This window comes from Myxine glutinosa, chromosome 8, assembly GCF_964187855.1.
Source record: "Myxine glutinosa chromosome 8, kmMyxGlut1.1, whole genome shotgun sequence".
In the NCBI taxonomy this organism is placed as follows: domain Eukaryota; kingdom Metazoa; phylum Chordata; class Myxini; order Myxiniformes; family Myxinidae; genus Myxine; species Myxine glutinosa.
This window is the reverse complement of record NC_136268.1, coordinates 95,919,863-95,943,572: the sequence shown is the minus strand read 5'-3', so window position 1 is coordinate 95,943,572 and position 23,710 is coordinate 95,919,863. Positions and strand designations below refer to the sequence as shown.

Here is a 23,710-nt window from a genome sequence, read left to right as displayed (position 1 = left end):
TGTGTGTGTGTGTGTGTGTGTGTGTGTGCACATGTGTGTATGTGTGTGTGTGTGTGTTTGTGTGTGCGTTTGTTTGTGTATGTGTGTGTCTGTGTGTGTGCACATGTGTGTGTGTGTGTGTTTGTGTGTGTGTGTGTGTGTGTGTGTGTGTGTGTGTGTGTGTGTGTGTGCACGTGTTTGTGTGTGTGTGTGTGTGCATGCGTGTGTGTTTGTGTGTGTGTGTGTATGTGTGTGTGTATGTGTGTGTTTGTGTGTGTGTGTGTGTGTGTGTGTGTGTGTGTGTGTACACGTGTGTGTTTGTGTTTGTGTGTGGGTGTGTGTGTGCACCTGTGTGCATGCCTTTCTGAAAACATGTGCATTTAGCTTTGTTGAGTATACAAGTATGCATCAAAAGTATCATACATATGCATCAATGTTGTGTAAAGTAAAAGCTCAGTCCTCTCCCTCCCCAGTACCCCCCATGGTAGCAGGGGGCTCAGACTCACTTGACATCACTGTCGTCGAGGGAAACAGTATAAGCCTCTATTGCAATGTCACGGGTTCGCCAATTCCAAAACTCACCTGGCTCAAGAATGATCTGCCATTGCCTATCTCATCCCACCTGCATCCCACATCAACGAGGCACATCATGCGGTGAGACAGGTGTCATTCTCAATGATGTGTACACTGACCTTCTTTATGCATGAATACCCACAGGCCTCCTCCACTTTGTGCACACAATGAAAAAGTTTTTATCATAATGTCATGTCAAGTCAGGTATGGGAGCATGCGCCGGAGCAGAGCGTCGCCGCATCCACTTTCCGACGGTACTCCAGGGTCCTCCGTCTGGCCATCCCCCAGGCTGATGCCTGGCCCATCCCTATCTCCTTGAGATGCCAATCAATCTGCTGCAACCACGAGGCATGCAGTCGGCCCGTTGGCCTCCTCCACTCATGAGGGTTCCTTGCTGAGAGTATCTGGTGAGCTGGATCAGCGTCCGAAAAACGAGCCACATGTCCATACAGCTGCAGCTGACGCTCACGGACCATACAGGTAACAAATCTCATCTGAGTCTCTCTCAGCAACCGCTCGTTGGACACAAAGTTCGACCAGCGATAGCCAAGGATTCTCCGGAGCGACTTGGGTTCCAACGGCATTAAGTCTCTCTCTTTCTCTCTCGCTCTTGGTAAGGGTCCAAGTCTCGCATCTGTAGAGCAAGACTGGAAGCACCAAGGACTTAAAGACTCTGACTTTCGTCCTCCTGCATAGATACCGACAGCGCCACACCCCATGATACAGCGAATCCATGACTCCCCAGGCCCGACACAGACGTCTATCAACCTCTGGCTCGCAACATGCGGAGACATGAATAACACTGCCAAGGTAGGTGATTCTCTTCGTGACCTCAACATCTTCGCCACAAATAGGCACAGACAAGGCAGCAGTATCCAAGATGTCATCGAAAGCCTGCATCTTGGTTTTGACCCAGGAAATCCGTAGTCCCAGCGGCTCTGCCTCCTCATTCAGTGCCTGGAGAGCCCCCGTAAGAATATCCAGCGTCTCCGCAAAGATGACTGCATCATCTGCGAAATCAAGGTCAGAGATCTTGACACTCCCAAACGATGCACCGCAGCCTGACCTCTCCATTATCCTCCCCAGAATCCAGTCCATACAAGCGCTGAAGAGTGTGGGAGCCAGTACACACCCCTGCCGGATTCCAGTAACGACTGGAAATAAGTCAGAGATGGAGCCACCACACCTCACAGCACTCTCAGTACCAGAGTATAGTTCAGAGATCAGATTGATCAGCGTTGGTGGCACCCCACGAAGACCAATAATCCTCCAGAGGGCTTCCCGGTTCACCAAATCGATTGCTTTGCGGAGATCAACATAGGCTACAAGCAGCCCCTGATGAAACTCTTGCTTGTGTTCGGTGAGGACCCGAAGCGCAAGGATATGGTCATTCGTTGAGCTCTTTTGTATAAAGCCTGACTGCTCTGGTCGCTGGTGCTCGAGCAGATGGCGGCGAACCCTCTCAAGAATGATCCAAGCAAAGACCTTGCCCGACACCGAGAGTAGTGTCACCCCTCGGTAGTTGTTGCAGTCCTGATGATCACCCTTCCCTTTCCAGAGGGGGACAACAAGGCCACTCTGCCAGTCAGTTGGGATGACGCCGGTGCTCCAAACAGAGCACAGAACTGCATGCAGTGATTGAAGTACAACATTTCCACCAGCCCTGAGAAGCTCTGCATGGATTCCACAAATCCCAGGAGCTTTTCCCCCTTTCAACCGGTTCACCACCACCTGGATTTATACAAGTGAATGTGGTTCACAGTTCATTGGCGCGTCAGCATTTGGAATAGCTACTCCCCTGTCATCCAACTCAACAGCCGGTGGGTCAGCCTGGTACAGCTGCTCAAAGTAACTGGCCTAGCGGGCCTTCACTTCAGACTCCTCTGTCAAGAGGTCACCACCCTCTGCTCTAACTGCAGTGCACCTAGGGACAGGCTTAGAGGAACGCAATGCATGGATTCTTCTGTAAGCAGGATGAGAATCGCATGTCCACAAGTGATGCTCTACCCTTTCACAGATTCCTCGCACATAGGCCTCCTTGTCCGCTCTCAGCGAGTGTACAGTTTTATGCCTCAGCTCCCTGAACAGTTCAGTTCTGCCATCGAGCCTGGCCCTGTGACTCTGGTCGATGGTATCAAGTGTCTCCTGAGAGACAAAGTTCCTTTTCGCCTGACGGTGGGTTCCCAGACAGCCATCAGCCACATCAAGGATGGTGGTCTTGAAGGCACTCCACAACTCCTCAAGATCCCCCAAAGCATCCAGACCCCCAAAACCCCACTCAACCTGCTCGCAAACTCCTCAGCTACCCTCTCCTCATTGAGCTTGCCCACATCCAGCCTTGGCTGGGGTGATAGCATTTTCTTGGATTTCAGCTGCAACTTCAGTGTTGCTACAACAAGCCTGTGGTCAGTGTTGAGGAACTGAGCACTCTGGTAGACCCTGCAATTCTGGAGCATTCGCCATCGACCATAAATGAGCACATGGTCAATCTCCTTCGCCACACCACCAGCATTGGAATACCAAGTCCAGCAAAGAGGCTGTGTGCGCTGAAACCATGAGCCAGCCACCCTAAGTTCACGACTTCTTGCAAAGCCGAGGAACTTTCTGATTCTGGTTCACAGTCCCAGATCCATGGGGACCAACACATGCCTCATAACCATCCCTGTCAGTGCCAGTCGATGCATTGAAATCCCCCAAGACTAGAAGAGTATCTCACCTGGGGCACTGATCAACCCACAGACTCAAGCATGGCGTAGAATGCCTCCTTCACAGTGAGATCACTCTCCTTAGCCGGAGCATATACAGAGACCAGGGATATGACACCCAAGGAGTGGTGAATCCTCAGTCTCATAATATGCTCGTTGACCAGTGTTACCTCGACTATCATGGGAGTCAGCTTATTGGACACAGCTATAGCGACTACCTGGGCATGGTAACTGTCAAAGCGACCAGACATGTAGTAAGTGTAACCACCCACCATGACACCATGATTTCACCACTATCCGGCCTCCGAACCTCAGAAAGTGCTGCAACCCAACCCAGGAAAGTTACCCCGTGCTTTTCCTCCTATTATCAAAGAATGGGGGTCCCAAAGGCTTTGCCCCAATCCCATCATCCGGTGAGCTGCCGTGCGAAGTTTTTTTTTAAAGTTGTGTTCTTTGTTCGTGTTGCGGAATGACATGTTTTTATGGTGGCCGGAGTGCAAATCCTGCCACCAACATCCCGGAAAGAGGTAACCCGACTGCAGGAGGACGTCCGCAGACACAGTTGGGCACCGGATATGGATGGCTGTTGGCTCACAAGGAGGTCCTCCGCCCTTTGACAGGTCTTGTTTTAGCCCTGTCAGGTGTCTATATCCAAACACCCCCTGGGGGCGACTCTACCAGGTGGAAAAAAACAACTTTTTCCTACCACCAGGAAAATGTGTGACTACTCTTAGTCTGGCTCCTACCCGTTGACCTACCTGGCTCGGTAAAACCTACCAGGATCAAATCTCCCGCCATATAGCCCAAAGGGTCACAGGAGCACGCAAGCCTCCCCATTACGATCAAAGTGGTAGTCACAATCTGGGAGGTTATTATAAGGAACACATTTTATCGTGAATTACAAAATATAGCAAAGTACTTTTATAGCACATGCAGGGCATACTCATCATGACTCACCTCCCCAATCTCTGCCTATGTCATTTCTGTGCTTCCTTCATAATATGACTTATTGCTTTATATTACTTTTATTTAATAATACTATATGATTTAGTTTATAGTTTATTAATCATATTTACTCTATAACAAGATATAAACTTGATGGTTCACTTGATAATACAGATTTCTGAGCCTTTATGTGACATTCCTTTTGTTATCACTGGGATATAGATATTTGCCAGACACTGTAAAAAAAAGAGGTAAATCGAGCTGCTAAACGTTTCACACAAAAGTAACTGTTGATAAACTGAAGTAGTAATAAAAATCATGACCTGGGATGACTCTACCACTATATGAAGACCTTAAAGTTAAGAGGAATGTTTTATCCGCTACTTCTGCAGCATTGCTCATGCACTGGCAGCTTATGCTGCTACCTACACATGTATCGCTTCGAACCGCGCTGGAATCGTGAAGAAGAAATTCCACCTACGGGTTCAAGGTGAGCAAGAATTTGGGATGTATTTGGCTTGCTTCCTCCTTGGCCGGATTGAGTATAATGGAGATGCACACACACAGTTCAACATGAGTGGTGACCCAGCAAGCGACGTGGCTAGCCAGAGGTTTAGGTTTGAGTAGCATATAAGATCCGTTGCATCGCTGATGGGAATACCAATCTTTACGTAATTACCCTGCAAAAGCAGGGTTAGGCATTCAGGGGCATAAGTATGTGTGGTGTACGTGCGGCGTACGTACGACGTACGTGTCTGCATTTTTAAAATTCATTTTATTGGCAACCACATGATTAGGTCTGATTGACAGGAAATTTTACCATAGGAGTGCCTGCGCCTGTCGAATTTTTTATTCATAATTATGACGTCATAGGTCACATGCTACAGACGCCATCTTGGAAAAACGTTGCACGTCTATATCCCTGAAACCACCCAATGGAAAAAATTGAAACGAGGCTCCTGGTCAAGTACTACCCATGGGGCATAAGATATGTTAATGATGTCATCGATGCCTTAATTATGACGTCATACTTCGACAAGTACAATGCTTGATCTGATCAGGATGAAAAACAAAATTCTCTGCAACTCTTAGTCCGATGGACACGAAATTTTGATCATAGGAGTGCCTCCTCCGGTAGAATTTTTTGAATGGTAATTATGATGTCATAGATCACGTGGCACATGCGCCATCTTGGAAAAATCGAAAAACTTTGCACCTCTATATCTCCAAAACCGCTCCATGGAAAGAATTGAAACATGGCTCATTGTAAAGAACTCCACATGGGGAACAAGTGCTGTTAGCAATGTCATTGGTGCCTTAATTATGATGTCATAATTCGACAAGGACAACACTTACCTGATCAGTTTGAAATTTATTGAGCGTGACCTACGCAACAATTATATTAGAGAATATAAATTTATGATGTCATCGCTCACGTGGTCTGGCAGCCATATTGGATCAAATAAAAAAACCCTTCAAAAACAGAAGAGTTGGCTTGCACCAAGTTGACTGTGCAGACTAAGTATTCTATGAATACCATCTTGTTTCAGAAAATGAACAGTTTTTGTTGTTGTTGTTTGTGTGCTTCTTCCGTATACTTTTATATACAGTCGTGGCCAAAAATATTGGCACCGTTCCACCTTTTTTCAAATAATGCGCCATTTATTCCAGAAAATTGTTGAAATTAAAAAATATTTTGGTGTCCACATATGTATTTCTTTGGTTTGCAGTGGAACAAAACAAAAAAAGCTGAAAAAATTACTAAATCTTAGCTTATTCCACACAGAAATCCTACAATGGCCCGGACAATATTATTGGCACCTTTTAGAAGTTGTAAGAAATAATTAGATTTCAAGCAGGTGATTCTCCTTTACTTCGGAATTGAACTCACCTGTGGTGAGTTGCAAGTGCCTACAATGTAAAAATCCCTCTTTTGCTTACAAGGCAAGTGCCTACAAAAACTGCTTTTGCAGGATAAAAATCACTAAAAAAAATTATTCAACCAGTTTGAATAGAGAAAAGGAGTCAACCTGTTGTTTTGTGTCACTGTGTGTACTGCAATGAGCATGAAGAAAGGAAAGAAAACCAGAGAATTCTCTGAGGAGGTCAGACACAATATTGTAGCCAAGCATGGACAATCTAAAGGCTACAAGTCAATCTCCAGAAACCTTGATGTCCATGTGTCCACCGTACACAATGTTATCAGGAGGTTTAAGGCCATGGGCACTGTAGCCAACCTCCCTGGACGTGGCCGCAAAAGAAAAGTTGATCGAAGATTGCTGCGAAGGATTGTTCAAATAGTGGATAAAGCACCTCGATCAACTGCCAAACAGATTCAAGCTGACCTTCAGACACAAGGTACGACAGTTTCAACTCACACCATCCGTCGCCAACTCAATGAAAGGGGGTTCCATGGTAGGAGACCCAGGAGGACCCGACAGCTCCGAGAGAGACATAAGAAAGCCCGACTGGAGTTTTCCCAAACACACCTGAACAAGCCAAAATCCTTCTGGGAGAATGTCCTGTGGACAGATGAGACCAAATTAGAGCTTTTTGGTAAAGGACATAATCTCTATGTTTACAGAAAACAAAATGAATCCTTCAAAGAAAAGAACACCTTCCCTACAGTCAAACATGGAGGAGGTTCAGTGATGCTTTGGGGGTTGCTGTGCTGTCTCTGGCACTGGGTGCCTTGAATGTGTGCATGGCATCATGAAATCAGGAGATTACCAAGCCATTTTGGAGCACAATGTTCAACCCAGTGTCAGAAAGCTGGGTCTCCGTCGGAGGTCAGGGGTCTTGCAGCTGGGCAATGACCCCAAACACACTTCAAAAAGCACCCAGGAATGGTTCAAGACAAAACGCTGAAACACCCAGGAATGGTTCAAGACAAAACACTGGACTGTTCTGAAGTGGCCAGCAATGAGTCCAGATCTAAATTCCATTGAACACATGTGGGGAGATCTGAAAACAGCAGTTGGGAGAAGGCACCCTTAAAATCTGGGAGAACTGGAGCAGTTTGCACAGGAAGAGTGGGACAAACTGCCAGTAGAGAGAAGTAGGAAGCTCATTCATGGCTATAGGAAGTGCTTGACTGCAGTTATTTTGTTCAAAGTCTGTGCTACCAAATATTAAGTCGAGGGTGTCAATAATTTTGTCAATGCCATTTCTTTTTATTTTCTGATTTAAAAGGATATATTAAGTTCTGAATCAAAAACAAAGGTTCTGTAATATTAACAGTGAAATAAAGAATTGTGGAGATGAAATACTTTTGTCAATTGAAACTTATTTTTAGAGAAAATTGTAAGTTATTTGAAAAAAGTGCAAGGGTGCCAATATTTTTGGCCACGACTATTTATGCCTCCGCCAACGAAGTCCTCATTATCTTTTTGGGTTGTCCATGCTTCCGTCCGTCCTTAATAGTTTTTCGTTGCCACGATAGGTTGAGAACGGCTGTAGGGAACTAAGTTAAACTTGGTACAAGTATATATTGTGATGCAAAGATGAACTGATTACATTTTGAGTCAAAGGTCAGAGGTCATGGCTGGTAAAAATATGATATTTTAAAACAGCTGAATCGATTTAAATCCAACTTGGTACAAGTATGTATTATGATGTAATAATGTGGGCGAAGGCATATTGGTCGACATTGCGACGTAGAGGAGTGCCGGTCGAGTTTCTATTTCTTTGAGAAGTATTACTATGTATGTATGTATGTATGTATATATATATATATATATATATATATATATATATATATATATATATATATATATATATATATATGTATATGAAGATATATAATTTTGTGTACTCCTTTAATGTCCAGCACGCTTTCTTCTAACGGATCCCTGCTGTTGTAGAATATTAAAATAGTACCGTTAGAACCGCTCCATTAAGCTCCAACTTCCAAGTACTGCTAAAAGGCATTTTATGATAAAACTGATATGACCTTTTACAACGTTTAAATATTTGTTCCAAGTAAATCCATTATTAGCTTTCCAACGGTACCATTGGTATTATTCTGCGGCAGCAGGAACTCTTTTGAATAAAGTGTGATGAACACACATGGACTCTACGCTGCCCCTTTTAGTTATCGATGTTTCACGCACGGTGAGCATTACTCACCTGAAGCATGTTCTACTAAAAGGAGTATCATACGTGTGCTATGTGTATCAGACTTGGTCAAAAATATTAAGAGATATTTTTGTCATTCACTCCAACTTACAGACTTGGAACATGTCCTTCAAATTCCTACTCTGTGTTGTTCTTTAAGGGTCCTGTGCAGTCCTTCTGAATGGCTGAATGAGCATAAACATTAGATTTTTGTATAGCTTACCCATGGCGTAAACATCCACATGCAATCACACAAAGCCTACCTATATGGATGTTAATTTCTGCATTTTATCATAAAACTAATCTTCTCCTTGTGTACAGTGCGTCCACAACTAGAAGATGAAGGAAGCACGAAGGAAATGTTGGTGGTGAAGGGTACAGCCATCTCCATTTCCTGTGAGGCATCAGGGACACCCCCTCCATCAGTTTCTTGGGAAAAGGATGGAGAACCTTTTGAACTTGCAGCACACATCAATCTCAGTGCACTGGTAGAGTTGTTGATGTTGGCCGTAGGTGATGATGATGATGATGATGATGATGATGATGATGATGATAACCACAAATGACTCATTCAACAGTCTCTCCACCCACACAATAACTGCACTTCACTGACAATGCTACAGGATTTTATACAGTAATCAGCTATATGATTTTACACAGTCACATATATATATATATATATATATATATATATATATATATATATATATATATATATATATATATATATATATGTATATATGTATATATATATCTATATATATATCTATATATATATATATATATATATATATATATATATATATATATATATATATATTGTTACTGATCGCGGTTTAGATGTTATGATGGGCCGAGCGGATGGTCCAACCGCGACCGTTACAGGATCCCCGATTCACCCAGAACTTTGGCCGTATCGCACCGCAGCTGCCCAATCTGGGAAAAGACTAAAACGACGAAATGCAAAGAGGAAAAGGAATAATGCGAGAAGACGGACAGAAGAGTAATTGGATTTATTGTACACACACAAGCAAAAAGGAGGCAGTCACGTTTATTTACAACACAAGACGCAGGTGAAACAGTGCAAATACTAGCTTATACAGACTTAATTATCCCAGGGACAGAACAAACAAAACAAACTCACGTACACAAGAAGGGTGGAAAGGCAGGAGGTGGATGGCTGGAGGGAGAGGAAGGTCCAAGGGGGTCCTGCAGCACGATCGGCGCGTTTAGCAGCCGCCGTTCCTTTGCGGCCCTGCTCAAAACCGCCGTTCAGGCCCCAAGCTGCTGTTGTGGCTGCTGTGGACGTCGCGTGCTTTCCCAGGACTTGTCCGACTCGTCTGGTCCAAACCCTCAACTCTTTCTTGGTCCACTCACTCTTTACCACCGACTCCTCACCGCAACCAACGCAACCACTGACCACCACCACCGATTCCTCACCGCAACCAACGCAACCAACTGACCACCGACTCCACTGACTCACTCTGACTCACTCACTCACGCCACTTGCGCGCGCGCCTTTATAGCGCCTCCAGCGATCAAGCCGCTGGCCTTCAGGACACGCCCATCGGTGTGCTCACCTCGGCCCTGGTTGGTCATGCGACCCTCTGGCTCCGCCCTTGATGACGATGGGCGGGCACGCCCCTCTTCCCCGACTCGAGCACTTGTTCAATGGTGGTTTTGGAGGGGAGGTAATTGGCAATCGAGGCTCGGCAATGACGAAAGGGGATGTGAAGGAAATGGAGATTTTGGGGATGGGAATGAAAGGGGATCTATTCTCTTTCACTGGTGCAATGGAGTACTTCAATTAATGGGAGACACAGCCTTACCCTAAAACACAGAATAAGAGATAACTATCAAACAGGGGTATTCTATTATTTGGCTGACGTGTATGCTTGTGGACTAATTATGGGATGCCCTTTCACCTTTACACAGCTCCGGAGGCAGGGGGCGCAGAATAAACAATAATAATAATTTACACAATCAAAAAAATATACAGTCCTCATATCCGCAACACTGCACCCTCCTCCTCTTAGGCACGTCCCGGGCCTACAACTTTTATTTAGTGTGACACGTAGGTGTAGTTCCCTCTACTTTTAACCTGACCCTGAGTGCGACAGTTTTAAAACATAAATAAATGTGTCCCGCTGCTCCATTGCACCCTGCCTAACAGACTTACGCCCACAGTTAACCGGATTGCGGAATGGTCTTCAAACTATACACTGACGGTGGGAAGCATTATTTACAATGACGCTATTTTTATTTACAAAACTAACCCAGGACCTGTGATTGTTCTTTCTGGGGGGGAGACAGTCTGCTCTGCATCGACGCACCATTAAAGCACCCAAAAACGCACCAATACAAGCACCCTCAAGCACCAATCGGTGCAGTCACCATAGTTCATCAGTGTTCAATGCATGTTCAATAAAAATAAAATCAACAACCCCTAACCCTGCAGGTGATCTCTTGCTCTTCGGCTCCCTCTGCTGGTTATTATTATTTGTTCTTCCAGATGTTGTCATTCTTTCATTTTCTTACTGGCGGCCTATTTGCAATAAAGTGTGCCCAATGTGTCCTTTTTATTTTCTTTATTTATGGCCCACAGGGCCGACTACGTGTGGTTCACCTGTGGGGCATCGGTGCCCTGTGGCCAAGGTCCGCCAGCAAGATTTCGGGCCCTCATGGCCGGTTCCAGCAGAGGGGCCATGCCCCAACCCATGGGGTCCATAAGTGGTGCTCGGCCACAGACATGTGGTCCATAATGTGGTGCATCGATGCAGACAGCTGGTTCTGAGAGTTCCGGGCGCACAATGGAGGACTCACGCACGCTCCCCTCAGCACCCAATGGCGCACAGGTCATGTGGGAGACAAAAGAGACAATTGAGCGAGGGGTAAGGTCACAAGGGTACACATCAATAAGACAATGCAAGGCGAAATGCGTATGGAGGGCGAAGTGAGAAAGCTCGTCCCTACCGTACGTCACCCCCCTGTCACCTACACATACCCTTGCCCTTACCCCATATTTACAAAATCTACCCATTTACAAATTCGTCACTACTGTCACGTCTTCCCCATATTTCTCATATACCAAATTCGTCTCCACAATCCCTCTACTTCAAAATTTGCCATCACCCAATTCGTCATCAATCCTCATAAGGAGGAAGAGATGGAACATCAAGCACAATGTCACACCCACGTCATGATGCGTCTCACAATCCAAACATTTGCACAGTAAAAAATAATCAAAACATGGCATGGTGTGGAGTACCTGTCACCTCAGGTGAGTGGATGCAGATGGTGCGAGGAGACTTCATCCTAACTACTTTCTAAATGACATTAACACACTTTACACTACCCGGGGTCTTTCCCTGCCAATCCATTGGCCAACTTACACTATGGGTTCTAATAACCAATTCCCATTGCCCAAACTGTGGTGCTTCTCAATTTGGGGTCTCACTCCCCCGATTCATCTCCCGGTGCCCTCGCACAATTTCTGGGCTGCGACGTGTAGCTCTCCCAGCAGGTCTACCCACCTGCACACCTCCACCACTGCAGTTGCCACCCGAGCTTACCTAGCTCCTCACCCTAACCTAACTAACTGGGGAAAGCCCCTCCTGGCTCTGTCACCCCACTCGGTGCCCTCTGGCACTGGGCTACCCGGGTCCGTCCTCCGGATCCTCGGGCCCCATCCACAACAACTACCGGCTCCCAGAGCCCACCTGCGGCTTCACCTGGCCGACATCCTCACAGTGGTGGAGTGCCCAAACCAACTACACACACTAACAGGCTACACGCCCAGCCATTTCCACAACACTAATGCACCCATCCAAAGACCATTCTTTCACCCGCACCACAGATGCCAATATCCAACCACAATTTACCTGTACCCTCTACCTAACACTTACACTACCCACCCCGGGTATCCGTGATGGGGGTCCACTCTTCCCCCATTCACACCTTCGCACCATCCACTCCACTCCACAATTTCCACCATACTCACTCCACGACCATCCATTCCAATACTCCATACCATTTATTCCATACACCTGTCCTCCATTCAACCATTTATTCCATTCACCTGTTGGTGCACACCTGTGCAATCACCTGGTGCCACCTGCACCCTCCTCCTCTTCCTGGACCATTTGGTCAACACAACACGCAATCACCACTACTCCCTCATACACTGCTCCACACACCTGTTCAGTTGCACACCTGTGCAATCACACCTGTTCAATCCTCACTGTTCAATCTTCAAACACACGGCATCATCTCAGCTAACTACTCCCCTCTGAAACTTGCGCTTCCCAGTCGTCCCTTTAAACTATTGCGCTCCCACGTCATTATCATCCATACTAATCTACCTGCGTCCCCACTACAGGTATCATTGTCACTAACTAACCTTAACGTTACCTAATGTCATCTTCGCTAGATCCCTACACACGATATAACCTAACCCACCCGGGCTAGTTTTAACTGCCATACACCCCATAAACTATAGCGCATTTGCCCCCAGTTTGTGAGGGATGACAGAGTTGCCATCCCACCACATCGGGGAGGTCCCACTATCAATTTTGCTCGTCCAAATTCCAACCAATTCAAAAAATTTTCTATTTACTGCCAATTCTACCCACTTTTCTAAATTTCGTATCAAATCACTATCACTATCACTATCACCATCATCACAGTCCACTATATCCTAGCCTCGGTGCGTCGTGACATCATTAAACTCGGTTCGTAAAGCCGAGCAATGAATTCGGGTGGTTTGGTCGCCTGCAGGTTGAATCCGTCCGGCTTTCGGTTCAAGGGAGGTGGTTTGGTTGGGCCGAGATTCCACGCACCATCTCGGCGCGGCACCTTGCGGTCCCGGGCCCGATGGCTCAATCTCCCCCGGTCGGAACCCCGTCCCCATGAGGGGGCACCGTACCGCTTCCTCCCACTCGCCCTTGAACCGGACCGGTCGCCTCGCCCGCCAAGGCCCGGACTCGACCGTGCGGGGCGGGGCCAAGCCCGAATCGGCAACGACGCTTCGAAGAGAAGCGACGCAGCATCGATCCGCGCCGGGCCTCGCACCCAACAAAGCACACCGCACCCCGAGTGCTCGCATCGGCTATCCGTCGCCCTAACCACTAACCCGGTTACCGTCGATGCTTCACTTGCATGCTCACACGCATACACTACCCCTTTCACCCTCACAAAACCTGGCGTTCCAACGCCGTCCGTACATTCCACCAACGCTCTCCCTGTTACACACCACACCTCTCGCGCACACTCTTGCGCACACCTCTCCTTCATTACGTCCTCCGTAACACTCACCATGGGCGTGCACTCTGGCATCCACCCACTAACGCGCTCACACGGGCTCTCCCACACTCGCGCTACCACCAACTCCGGTGTGCTTCCTCGCACACGTTCCACCACCACCTTACTCTCCGTGTCACACTCCGTACACCCCGACGTGCATTCTCGCTCGCACTCGGTTTCACACTCGCGCTTCGTAACACGCTCACCCCTTGACGCACACTTTTTTTCCACACGCGTGCCATTTCCACTCACACGGGACCCTTCACCAACGCCCGGATGCTTCCTCGATCCCAAGCGTGCGAAAATTCTTTTGTCGCCAAACATCCTCTTACAAAATCTCCCCGCACAATACACAACAGCACGTCTCACCTTCGGGGTTCTTCTTCCTCCCTGCACCAAAACCTGCAAACTTCCATTTGGATTAGCGAGTACAGCATCAGGATGTGCATTTAGACTTTGAGCAATTTCCATTCCTTCCTCCGATTGTTGCTCTTTTAACTTTAAGTCCCCGGTCTCTCCAATTTCAACTATACCCATAATTTCTTTGTTCACCTCGACGACCGTTGGCTTTAATAAAACACCCTCTACCTCATCGGTCGCCGGCTTTTCCAAACCCCGTGTCGCGATTTCTACCCCCGTCATTGTACCCGCGCTTTCCTCAACTTCGTCCAACCGGCGCTTATCGACCCGCGTTACCTCGTCGTGCACCCGTGGGACCCTTTCACCCAACTTGCGGTCTCTGTCCCTCTGCTCCCTTTCCTCCCTATCGGCCCTCATTCCGTTTATTCTGTTTTCCATTTCTAGCATGAGGGCCTCCATTTGTAGCAAAAGGTTCGAATCCAACAATACTACGGTCATGGGCGCCGTCGCCGTAGCCATGTGCGAGGCGCCATTTTGCGCGCCTGATACCCCCTCAACCACATTGCCAATGTTCTCCTCCTCTCTTTCATCCACATACATTTCCCCGAGGTCCTGGGTCGATTCTACCCCGTCTATCTCTCCCACCGGCATCCCGTCGCCTTGACCAGCCATGGCGCGATTTCAAAATTCGGGTTTTTGCAAAACAAAACAAATTTCACCGTTAATAATTTCGAGCGCGTGAAGCGCGCTTCGGGTCCAATCCCACTTCCCGACACCAATTGTTACTGAGCGCGGTTTAGATGTTATGATGGGCCGAGCGGATGGTCCAACCGCGACCGTTACAGGATCCCCGACTCACCCGATTCACCCAGAACTTTGGCCGTATCGCACCGCAGCTGCCCAATCTGGGAAAAGACTAAAACGACGAAATGCAAAGAGGAAAAGGAATAATGCGAGAAGACGGACAGAAGAGTAATTGGATTTATTGTACACACACAAGCAAAAAGGAGGCAGTCACGTTTATTTACAACACAAGACGCAGGTGACACAGTGCAAATACTAGCTTATACAGACTTAATTAACCCAGGGACAGAACAAACAAAACAAACTCACGTACACAAGAAGGGTGGAAAGGCAGGAGGTGGATGGCTGGAGGGAGAGGAAGGTCCAAGGGGGTCCTGCAGCACGATCGGCGCGTTTAGCAGCCGCCGTTCCTTTGCGGCCCTGCTCAAAACCGCCGTTCAGGCCCCAAGCTGCTGTTGTGGCCGCTGTGGACGTCGCGTGCTTTCCCAGGACTTGTCCGACTCATCTGGTCCAAACCCTCAACTCTTTCTTGGTCCACTCACTCTTTACCACCGACTCCTCACCGCAACCAACGCAACCACTGACCACCACCACCGATTCCTCACCGCAACCAATGCAACCAACTGACCACCGACTCCACTGACTCACTCTGACTCACTCACTCACGCCACTTGCGCGCGCGCCTTTATAGCGCCTCCAGCGATCAAGCCGCCGGCCTTCAGGACACGCCCATCGGTGTGCTCACCTCGGCCCTGGTTGGTCATGCGACCCTCTGGCTCCGCCCTTGATGACGACGGGCGGGCACGCCCCTCTTCCCCGACTCGAGCACTTGTTCAATGGTGGTTTTGGAGGGGAGGTAATTGCCAATCGAGGCTCGGCAATGACGAAAGGGGATGTGAAGGAAATGGAGATTTTGGGGATGGGAATGAAAGGGGATCTATTCTCTTTCACTGGTGCAATGGAGTACTTCAATTAATGGGAGACACAGCCTTACCCTAAAACACAGAATAAGAGATAACTATCAAACAGGGGTATTCTATTATTTGGCTGACGTGTATGCTTGTGGACTAATTATGGGATGCCCTTTCACCTTTACACAGCTCCGGAGGCAGGGGGCGCAGAATAAACAATAATAATAATTTACACAATCAAAAAAATATACAGTCCTCATATCCGCAACAATATATATATATATATATATATATATATATATATATATATATATACATATATATATATATATATATATATATATGTATATATATTGTTGCGGATCTCGGGTTCGTCGACGTACTAAGGGGGGATTAAGCCCTGCTCCCCCTCGAACTCCGAGTCCACGAGGCCGCCACCCACACTACACTCGTGGTGGACGGATTGCTAAGCAATTCCAGCCGCCGAGCCCACAGCTACGCTTGGAAGGGTTAACGGTCACGACCCGAGTACCTTCAACACACGCAGCTGTGAGAACGGGGACTGAACCTCGGATGAGTCACGCTGGTATTGAACGACCGAGCGCTTGTGCGTCGCGTAACTCGTGCCATTACACTATTGAACCCGATCGAGCGGTTTTAATTCGGGCAATGCTAGGCCAATGTTGAAAGGACGATGACGGCCAGGTTGGAAACAAACCACAGGATTTATTTACAACGTGCAGTATTCACAGGAAAAGGACACAGCGAAGAATCTTAACGGCCTTACCTACGTTCCCAGACAAGGGCCTTCAGATTCGTTCGGGGAAGGGGAGGAAGAGGGGAATGCGCACAAAGCACAGCCGCTTTGTGCAGTTTGCCTGGACGGGCTCGTTGGGCGGATACCCCCAAGGATCGCTCCAACCCGGGACACTACAGCCGGAGATGTTCGCGGCAGGGGCGTTGATCACGGATGTGCACGTAGAAGAAATCCGAGGAGCGTATCTCAGGGTCAGCGAGGCAGAGCGCGCGTGGTGGAGAGAGCGTCTATATGCAGGGAGTCCAGGCAGAGAGAGAGTCGGGGCAGAGAGAGAGAGTCCGGGCAGAGAGAGAGTCGGGGCAGAGAGAGAGAGAGCGGGGGTCCGGGCCGGGTTTTATAGCCCCCCCGACACCCCACTCGAACGTTCCACGGGCCTCCATTGGCCGCCTGGGGTTACGTGTCGTGACAGCCCCTTATTGGTCACCCTTGGCTACTCCCTTCAGCTCCCATTGGCTGTTCGCTGTTCTCTGGCCACGCACTCCAGCTCCTCCCTCGGGCCTGCAAGGCTTGTCCTAGGCCCATGGCAAGACACTTTAGGCTACAATGAGGCCTACCATTATCCTGCCTGCTTCAACGCATACGAACACTGGGAAGGAGACTATACTTCACATTTAATAAGAAATAACTAACTAAGCGAGGCTACATGTTGTGGTGTAACTCACTATGGGGGTGGGGGGGGGGGGGGAGGGGGAGGGGGTTGCCTTTATTTACAAAACCGCAACAATATATACATATATATATTGTAAGTGATAGTACACTGAGCAGTAAAATAATTAAAAAATTCTTTGTTAATAGCCTGACGTTTCAAGAACAAACTAGTTCTCTTCCTCAGAGGCATTGAGTGTGGTGTTAACCGTTAAGTTCCATTGGGGACAGTTCACGTGATGGATTGGTCAAAATCCTTGCCAATCACCGGGCTTCCCTGCATTCAAATGACTCTGCCGTTTTTGACGTTGTAATTGATTGCGTCGTCCTACGTATGTGGGGTGTAAGTCGATGTGTCGGTTGATGGAGTTTTTATCAGAGTACCAGGCCTCGACAATTTGGCAGTTCACTCTCAAACATCCTGTGCCAAGGATCGTGGTCTGATTCCATGAGAATGTGTGTTGGTGTGTGTGTATGTGTGTCGCAACCAATGACAACCTGCCTTGTCGTCTTACAGCACGTTTGTGTTCAGTTAGCCTTGTGGTTAAGCGTTTGGATGTTTGGCCCACATAATTGGCTTCACAATCTTCACATTGTTGTAGATAACATTCTTTCTGTCAAATTTGTTCACCTGGTCTTTTGGCTTTGACGGCTGTGCTCGTAAGGATGTTTGTGGTTTGTGGGTGATGTTGATGTTGTATTCACGTAGAATGTGGCTTGTGGTTTCGGAAGTGTGTTGTATGTATGGAAGTTGCACCGTGTGTGGAGGTGTGGTTGGATTGTTGTTGCCGTAGTTGGATTTCCGGCGACAAGATTTGATAAATGCATTTGGGTAGTGGTTTTCTCGCAGTCGTTGAGTGACGTGCAGCATTTCCATCCGGCGTTGTTCATGGTCACTGCAGTGTGTTTTTGCAGATCTACTAAACTGCGAACTCAACTTCTGTTGTGGCAGGTGGGATGACCACTACGGTAATCCAATACTTTGTCTGTGTTCGTAGGTTTACGGTACACCTGCGTGTGTAGCTTGCCGTTTCCGTCCCTGGAAAGATGTACGTCCAGGAATGGTAGAGACCCAGCCTGTTCTACTTCACATGTGAATTGTATTGCTGGCCATGTTGAATTTTTTTTTGTGTGGAAACGGTCAACATCCGCCTTCCTTATGATCACAAATGTGTCGTCAACGTACCACAGATCTGGCTGGGTTGACTATGTATGTATGTATGTATGTATGCTAAAGACTTAAAGACTCAATAGACCAAAATAAAGCAAAATAACCGGAAGACCCCACTAAAGCCGTGAAGCTGTGATTATGTGTCAATTAATTACGAACTGTTTGAACGCCGGTTGCATCCTGTCTATTAATTTTGTACGTCTATTAATTACGTATTGTTGGAATATACCTTTCGACCCTTTAGACTCCCGGTGTGTACCCCGGTTTAGAATAGGTACACCGTATCCCTGCGCATCGTAAGAGGCGACTAAGGGTTGGCGCCAGGAAGGGCATCCGGCCATAAAAAAAACATTGCCTCAAACAGGAAACCATGATTGTCATGGGGCCCGCAAGGCTAACCCCTGCTCCAGCGGGAAAATGGCCTTAAAACGATCATTCATACCCCTTTAGACTGCTGAGATCCCTTAGACCTTTGAAGACCCTTTAAGTCCCCCCAAGACCCTTAAGACCACAAAGACCCTGAAAGAACACAAAGACCCAAAAGACCCTGAAAATCCTGAAGACCCTTAAAGACTCAAAAGACCCAAAGGACGCAAAATATCCGGAAGACCCCAAAAAGACACAAAATAACCGGAAGACACCGAAGACCCCAGTAAAGCCGTGAAGCTGTGATTATGTGTCTATTAATTCCGTACTGTTTGAACGCCGGTTGCATCCTGCCTATTAATTCTGTGCGTCTATTAATTACGTATTGTTGGAATATACCTTTCGACCCTTTAGACTGCTGAGATCCCTTAGGCTTAGACCTTTGAAGACCCTTTAAGTCCCCACAAGATCCTGGAGACCACTAAGACCCTGAAAGACCACAAAGAACCAAAAGACCCCGAAGACCCTTAAAGACTCAAAAGACCCAAAATAACCAGAAGACCCCCAAAGACTCAAAAGACACAAAATATCTCAAAAACTCTTAAAGACCCAGAAGACCCAAACAACCTCGAAGACCCCAAAGATCCAAAAGACCCTAAAGCCTCAAAAGACCCAAAATACCTAAATTACCCTTAAAGACAATGACGACCCAAAAGTCCACAGACACTTCAAAGACCCAAAAGATCCCGAAGACCCAAAAGGCCCAAAATATGCTGAAGACCCTTAAAGACCCAAAATACCTTGAATACCCAAAATATCCCGAAGACCCATAAAGACCGCGAAGACCCAAAAGTCCCCAAAGATGCAAAATATCCAAAATACCCAAAAGTCCTAAAAGACCCTGAAGACCCAAAATACACTGAAGACCCTTAAAGACCCAGAAGACCTGTAAGACCCATAAGACCCTTTAGACCCATTAAACCCCAAGATCCTGTCGACCCTCAAGATCCTTAAGACCACTTTTACCTTTAAGACCCTTTCAATACTTTAGACACCGTGAGATCCCTCACCCTTCCAACCTTTTATACCCTTTAAGCCTTTACACCCGTTAAGTCCCTTTTGACCCCCTAGACCTCAACACCATTTAGACCCCTTACACCCTTCAGACCAATTAGACAGCTTTGATCCTTGACCATTTAGACGTTAGAGCTTTACACCACATGGACCTTTTTTATCTACTATATAAGAGAGATGTCTGTGTGTGTGTCTGTCTGTCTGTCTGTGTCGCCATTTTTCTCAGAGATGGCTGAACGGATCTTCGTCAAACTTTCAGAGGTTCAGCAGTGAGTGCCTGGGAGTGTTTTAGGCAAAAAAAAAAAAAAAAGATTGAAAACAAAATGTTTTTTTGGAGTTAAAAAAATTAAATTACTCGATAGTGCCTAAGCCTTTTAAAATTAATGACAGTTATATACAAGTACACATTCGCATAAATAAATAAAAAAACAATCACCAGACATTTGAATACAAATAAATCAAACAATTCCGGAAGTGTACGAAGTTGGGTGTACGGCTTCTTCTTCTTCCTGATCAGCATCACCCACCAGCATATAGATGAACCCCTTACCTCTCCTGCTTCCCCCCTCCCCCCTCCCCTCCCCGTCCCCCCTTTCCCCCCCTTCTTCCCTCTCCCCCTCCCCCTCCCCCTTCCGCCCCTCCCTCCCCCTTACCCCCCCACTCCCCACGACCCCTCCCCACCCCTACCCACTCCCCCCCACCTCCCCTATCCCCTCCCCCCGCCACCCCCACTTCCCCCCTTCCACGCCCTACCCCCAATCTTCCCCCCCTCCTCCCCCCCGCCCGGCAACGCCGGGTACTTCTGCTAGGTACAAATAAATTCCAAATAAATCATATCACTAATATTAGAAATACATTTGTACAAAATAAATGTTTGTATTATTAGTGGGGCGGCTTAGCCCAAATATTCAAAAGAATTGTGCATTTTGTGATACAAGCACCAAATTTGGCACAAATGTACATTAATATGTTGCGAACATTTTCAGATATTGGGCCACTTGAAATTCCGTAATTTTATTTTTCAAATTTTTTCAAATTTCGTAATTTCAAATTTTTCGGGTGACACCGTCACAATTTCGGTCTTCGAGGCCGGCCGATAGGCAAAGTGTGACCGGAAGGGACGAGGTTCTCCTGACCACGTGGCCCTCGATCTGGGAAGCGAGAGGCGTTCCATTAGTGGACGCGCCCCTCACGCCCGACTTTTGGGCGGCCCCGGCAGGCCGTTTGTTTTGACGTTCCGTGACAGGCCCCGCACCCCCACCTCCGGGCCGACCGGAAGCTTGTGCTGAGTACATCATACCTGAACAACTCAGTGAGGCAGAACACAGCAGTGCACACCAGGGTGACCCCTTCAGTGCATAAACCAATTAACCTGTCCACTGCAGGGCATATAGAAATGAAGTTATTTTCTGCATATAATAATAATATAAGTTCAGTTCTATATAACAATTTCTGTTATCAGCACTACCACTACAACTACCACTACTACAAGCTTTGTCTGGAATTTTGTGGACTAACAGACATACAGACATACAGACAAGCTGGGATCAAAACATTACCTCCTTCCACCATTGAGTGTAGAGGTAAACATCATGGAAATTATATCATGCCCTAGATTTAATTCATGCTTACCCGTGTATTTGCTTCACTGGTTCACAAGGTCTTTTGCATACATGTAATTCAGACTCTCGTCTTCATTGCTGACCACACAATGTTCGCAACATATTAATGTACATTTGTGCCAAATTTGGTGCTTGTATCACAAAATGCACAATTCTTTTGAATATTTGGGCTAAGCCGCCCCACTATATCGGCCGGCCTCGAAGACCGAAATTGTGACGGTGTCACCCGAAAAATTTGAAATTACGAAATTTGAAAAAATTTGAAAAAAAAAATTACGGAATTTCAAGTGGCCCAATATCTGAAAATGTTCGCAACATATTAATGTACATTTGTGCCAAATTTGGTGCTTGTATCACAAAATGCACAACAGGTTTGCTATGCTGCTACACTATATGATTGGTGGAAATGGAAATACAGCAACTCAGTTCAGTCAGGTCATTGTCCTCAATTTGAACAAGCCCGTGCCTCTGTAACGATGAGACGTGTTGTGAGGTGAGCGTGTTGAGCGGAGCCACGCTGTGTGTGTGTGTGTGTGTGTGTGTGTGTGTGTGTGTGTGTGTGTGTGTGTGTGTGTGTGTGTGTGTGTGTGTGTGTGTGTGTGTGTGTGTATATATATATATATATATATATATATATATATATATATATATATATATATATACATCAGTCACTATGCGATTTCATACCATCAGTGGTGAACCGCCATTAAGGTATCCCATCCAGCTATGCTGTACCTTAATGGGAGCGATAAGTGCCCTCTGGTTACTTGCGCTCATTGAAAGCTGGAGAACTGCACATATATTTGGATTGGTTTGCTCCCGGCTACATCCAGGGGATTCCATATAATGAGTGGATACCAGAGGTAATGTGCCATGTGGCAGATGGCACTTATCGCTCCCATTAAGGTACAGCATAGCTGGATGGGATACCTTAATGGCGGTTCACCACTAATGGTATGAAATCGCATAGTGACTGGTATATAACCGAAAGGTTTTCAGAGTCATAAGTGTATGCAGTACTCACTGCGTTGCCCTGATGAGCCCCAAAAGGGCGAAACCAGGTCGGTAACTGTGAGTTTTACATACACTTATGACAGTATCTGAACTAAGATCAAAATTCTGCTCCGTCAGAGGGTTCTCTTGAGAGTTTGACAGGCAGTGCGTATGTACATGGCAGTGACGTCATTACTTGCGCTCATTGAAAGCTGGAGAACTGCACATATATTTGGATATATATATATATATATATATACATACAAAATGTTTGTTTATTTGTGAACCTACTCCTCTGAGCTCCCAGGGTTAATCGACACAAAACTTTATGGGATAACATTATTTACCACGATGCACTTAAATAGGGGTTCTAAAACAGTTATTTTCTCACAATTCATAACTTATAAGCACCTGAGCTACCACCTGTCGCCATGATCTCTAAGGTTCGATACACATATACAAAGCTTTCTAAAAAGCCCATTTTTTAGCTCACCTGGGCCGAAGTTCAGGGGAGTTTATGCGATGGTGTGTCGTCCGTGCATCAGTCCGTCCATCCGTCCGTCCGTCAGTCGGTAAACACTTAAAACTTCTTCTCCGAAACCGCTGATGGATTGCGACCAAATTTGGCACAAATTATATTTGTTGTGTTGTGACGAAAGTTTGTTCACAGCATTAAAAAATCGGGGTCTATGGGGGTCTACCGGGGGTCAAAGCGGGTCCAGGTTTGACCACCCAAAATAGGAATTTGCTTTCTTCTCTGAAACCACACACACAATTTCGATGAAACTTGACCACAACCTTCATCACCTGTGATGTACCGAAGTTTGTTCACGGCACTAAGAAAATCGAAGTCTACTGGGATCTATGGGGGGTCAAAGTGCATCCACGTTTGAACCGCTAAAATAGACATTTGCTTTCTTCTCTGAAACTACACACACGATTTTAATGAAACTTGTCCACAACCTTCATCACCCGCGTTGTACCAAAGTTTGTTCACGGCATTTTAAAAAATCGGGCCCTGAGGGGCCTACTGGGGGTTTGTCTCCCAAAATCCAAAATAGGTATTTTTCTGTTTGGTTGAGTCTTATGATTATGTTGGCATGATTCTACATGCTGCCCTCCCTGTCTTCTACCAACCATTGAAATTGGTTTTAAATACCTTTAGTCAGTGTAGTATGCTGGTTATTCTACCAGGTGAGGACCAGGGGTCTTGCCCCTATTTTGGGGGATTTCAACTAATACGTTACCATGATGGGTAAGTTCGGCAAAGAAGAAGTCACGTGATCGCTCAAATGCGCGAATTATTCAAAAACCAAAAATAGTACAGA

At 46.7% G+C, this 23,710-nt stretch overlaps 1 protein-coding gene across 4 annotated transcripts in view; it reads left to right on the top strand.

Annotated features, from left to right (window-relative positions):
• The window catches only part of HMCN1 (hemicentin 1), a 451,947-nt gene that overhangs the window by 249,125 nt on the left and 179,112 nt on the right, over nt 1–23,710 (top strand). For all 4 annotated transcript variants that reach the window (XR_013624351.1, XM_078783554.1, XM_078783553.1 and 1 more), the window contains 3 exons: nt 453–633; nt 4,595–4,692; nt 8,640–8,806. Coding sequence is in view for 3 of the 4 variants with exons in the window: in XM_078783554.1 (XP_078639680.1) it covers nt 453–633; nt 4,595–4,692; nt 8,640–8,806 (446 nt within the window). In the remaining variant the exon portion in view is untranslated. The remainder of the gene's footprint in view (nt 1–452; nt 634–4,594; nt 4,693–8,639; nt 8,807–23,710) is intronic.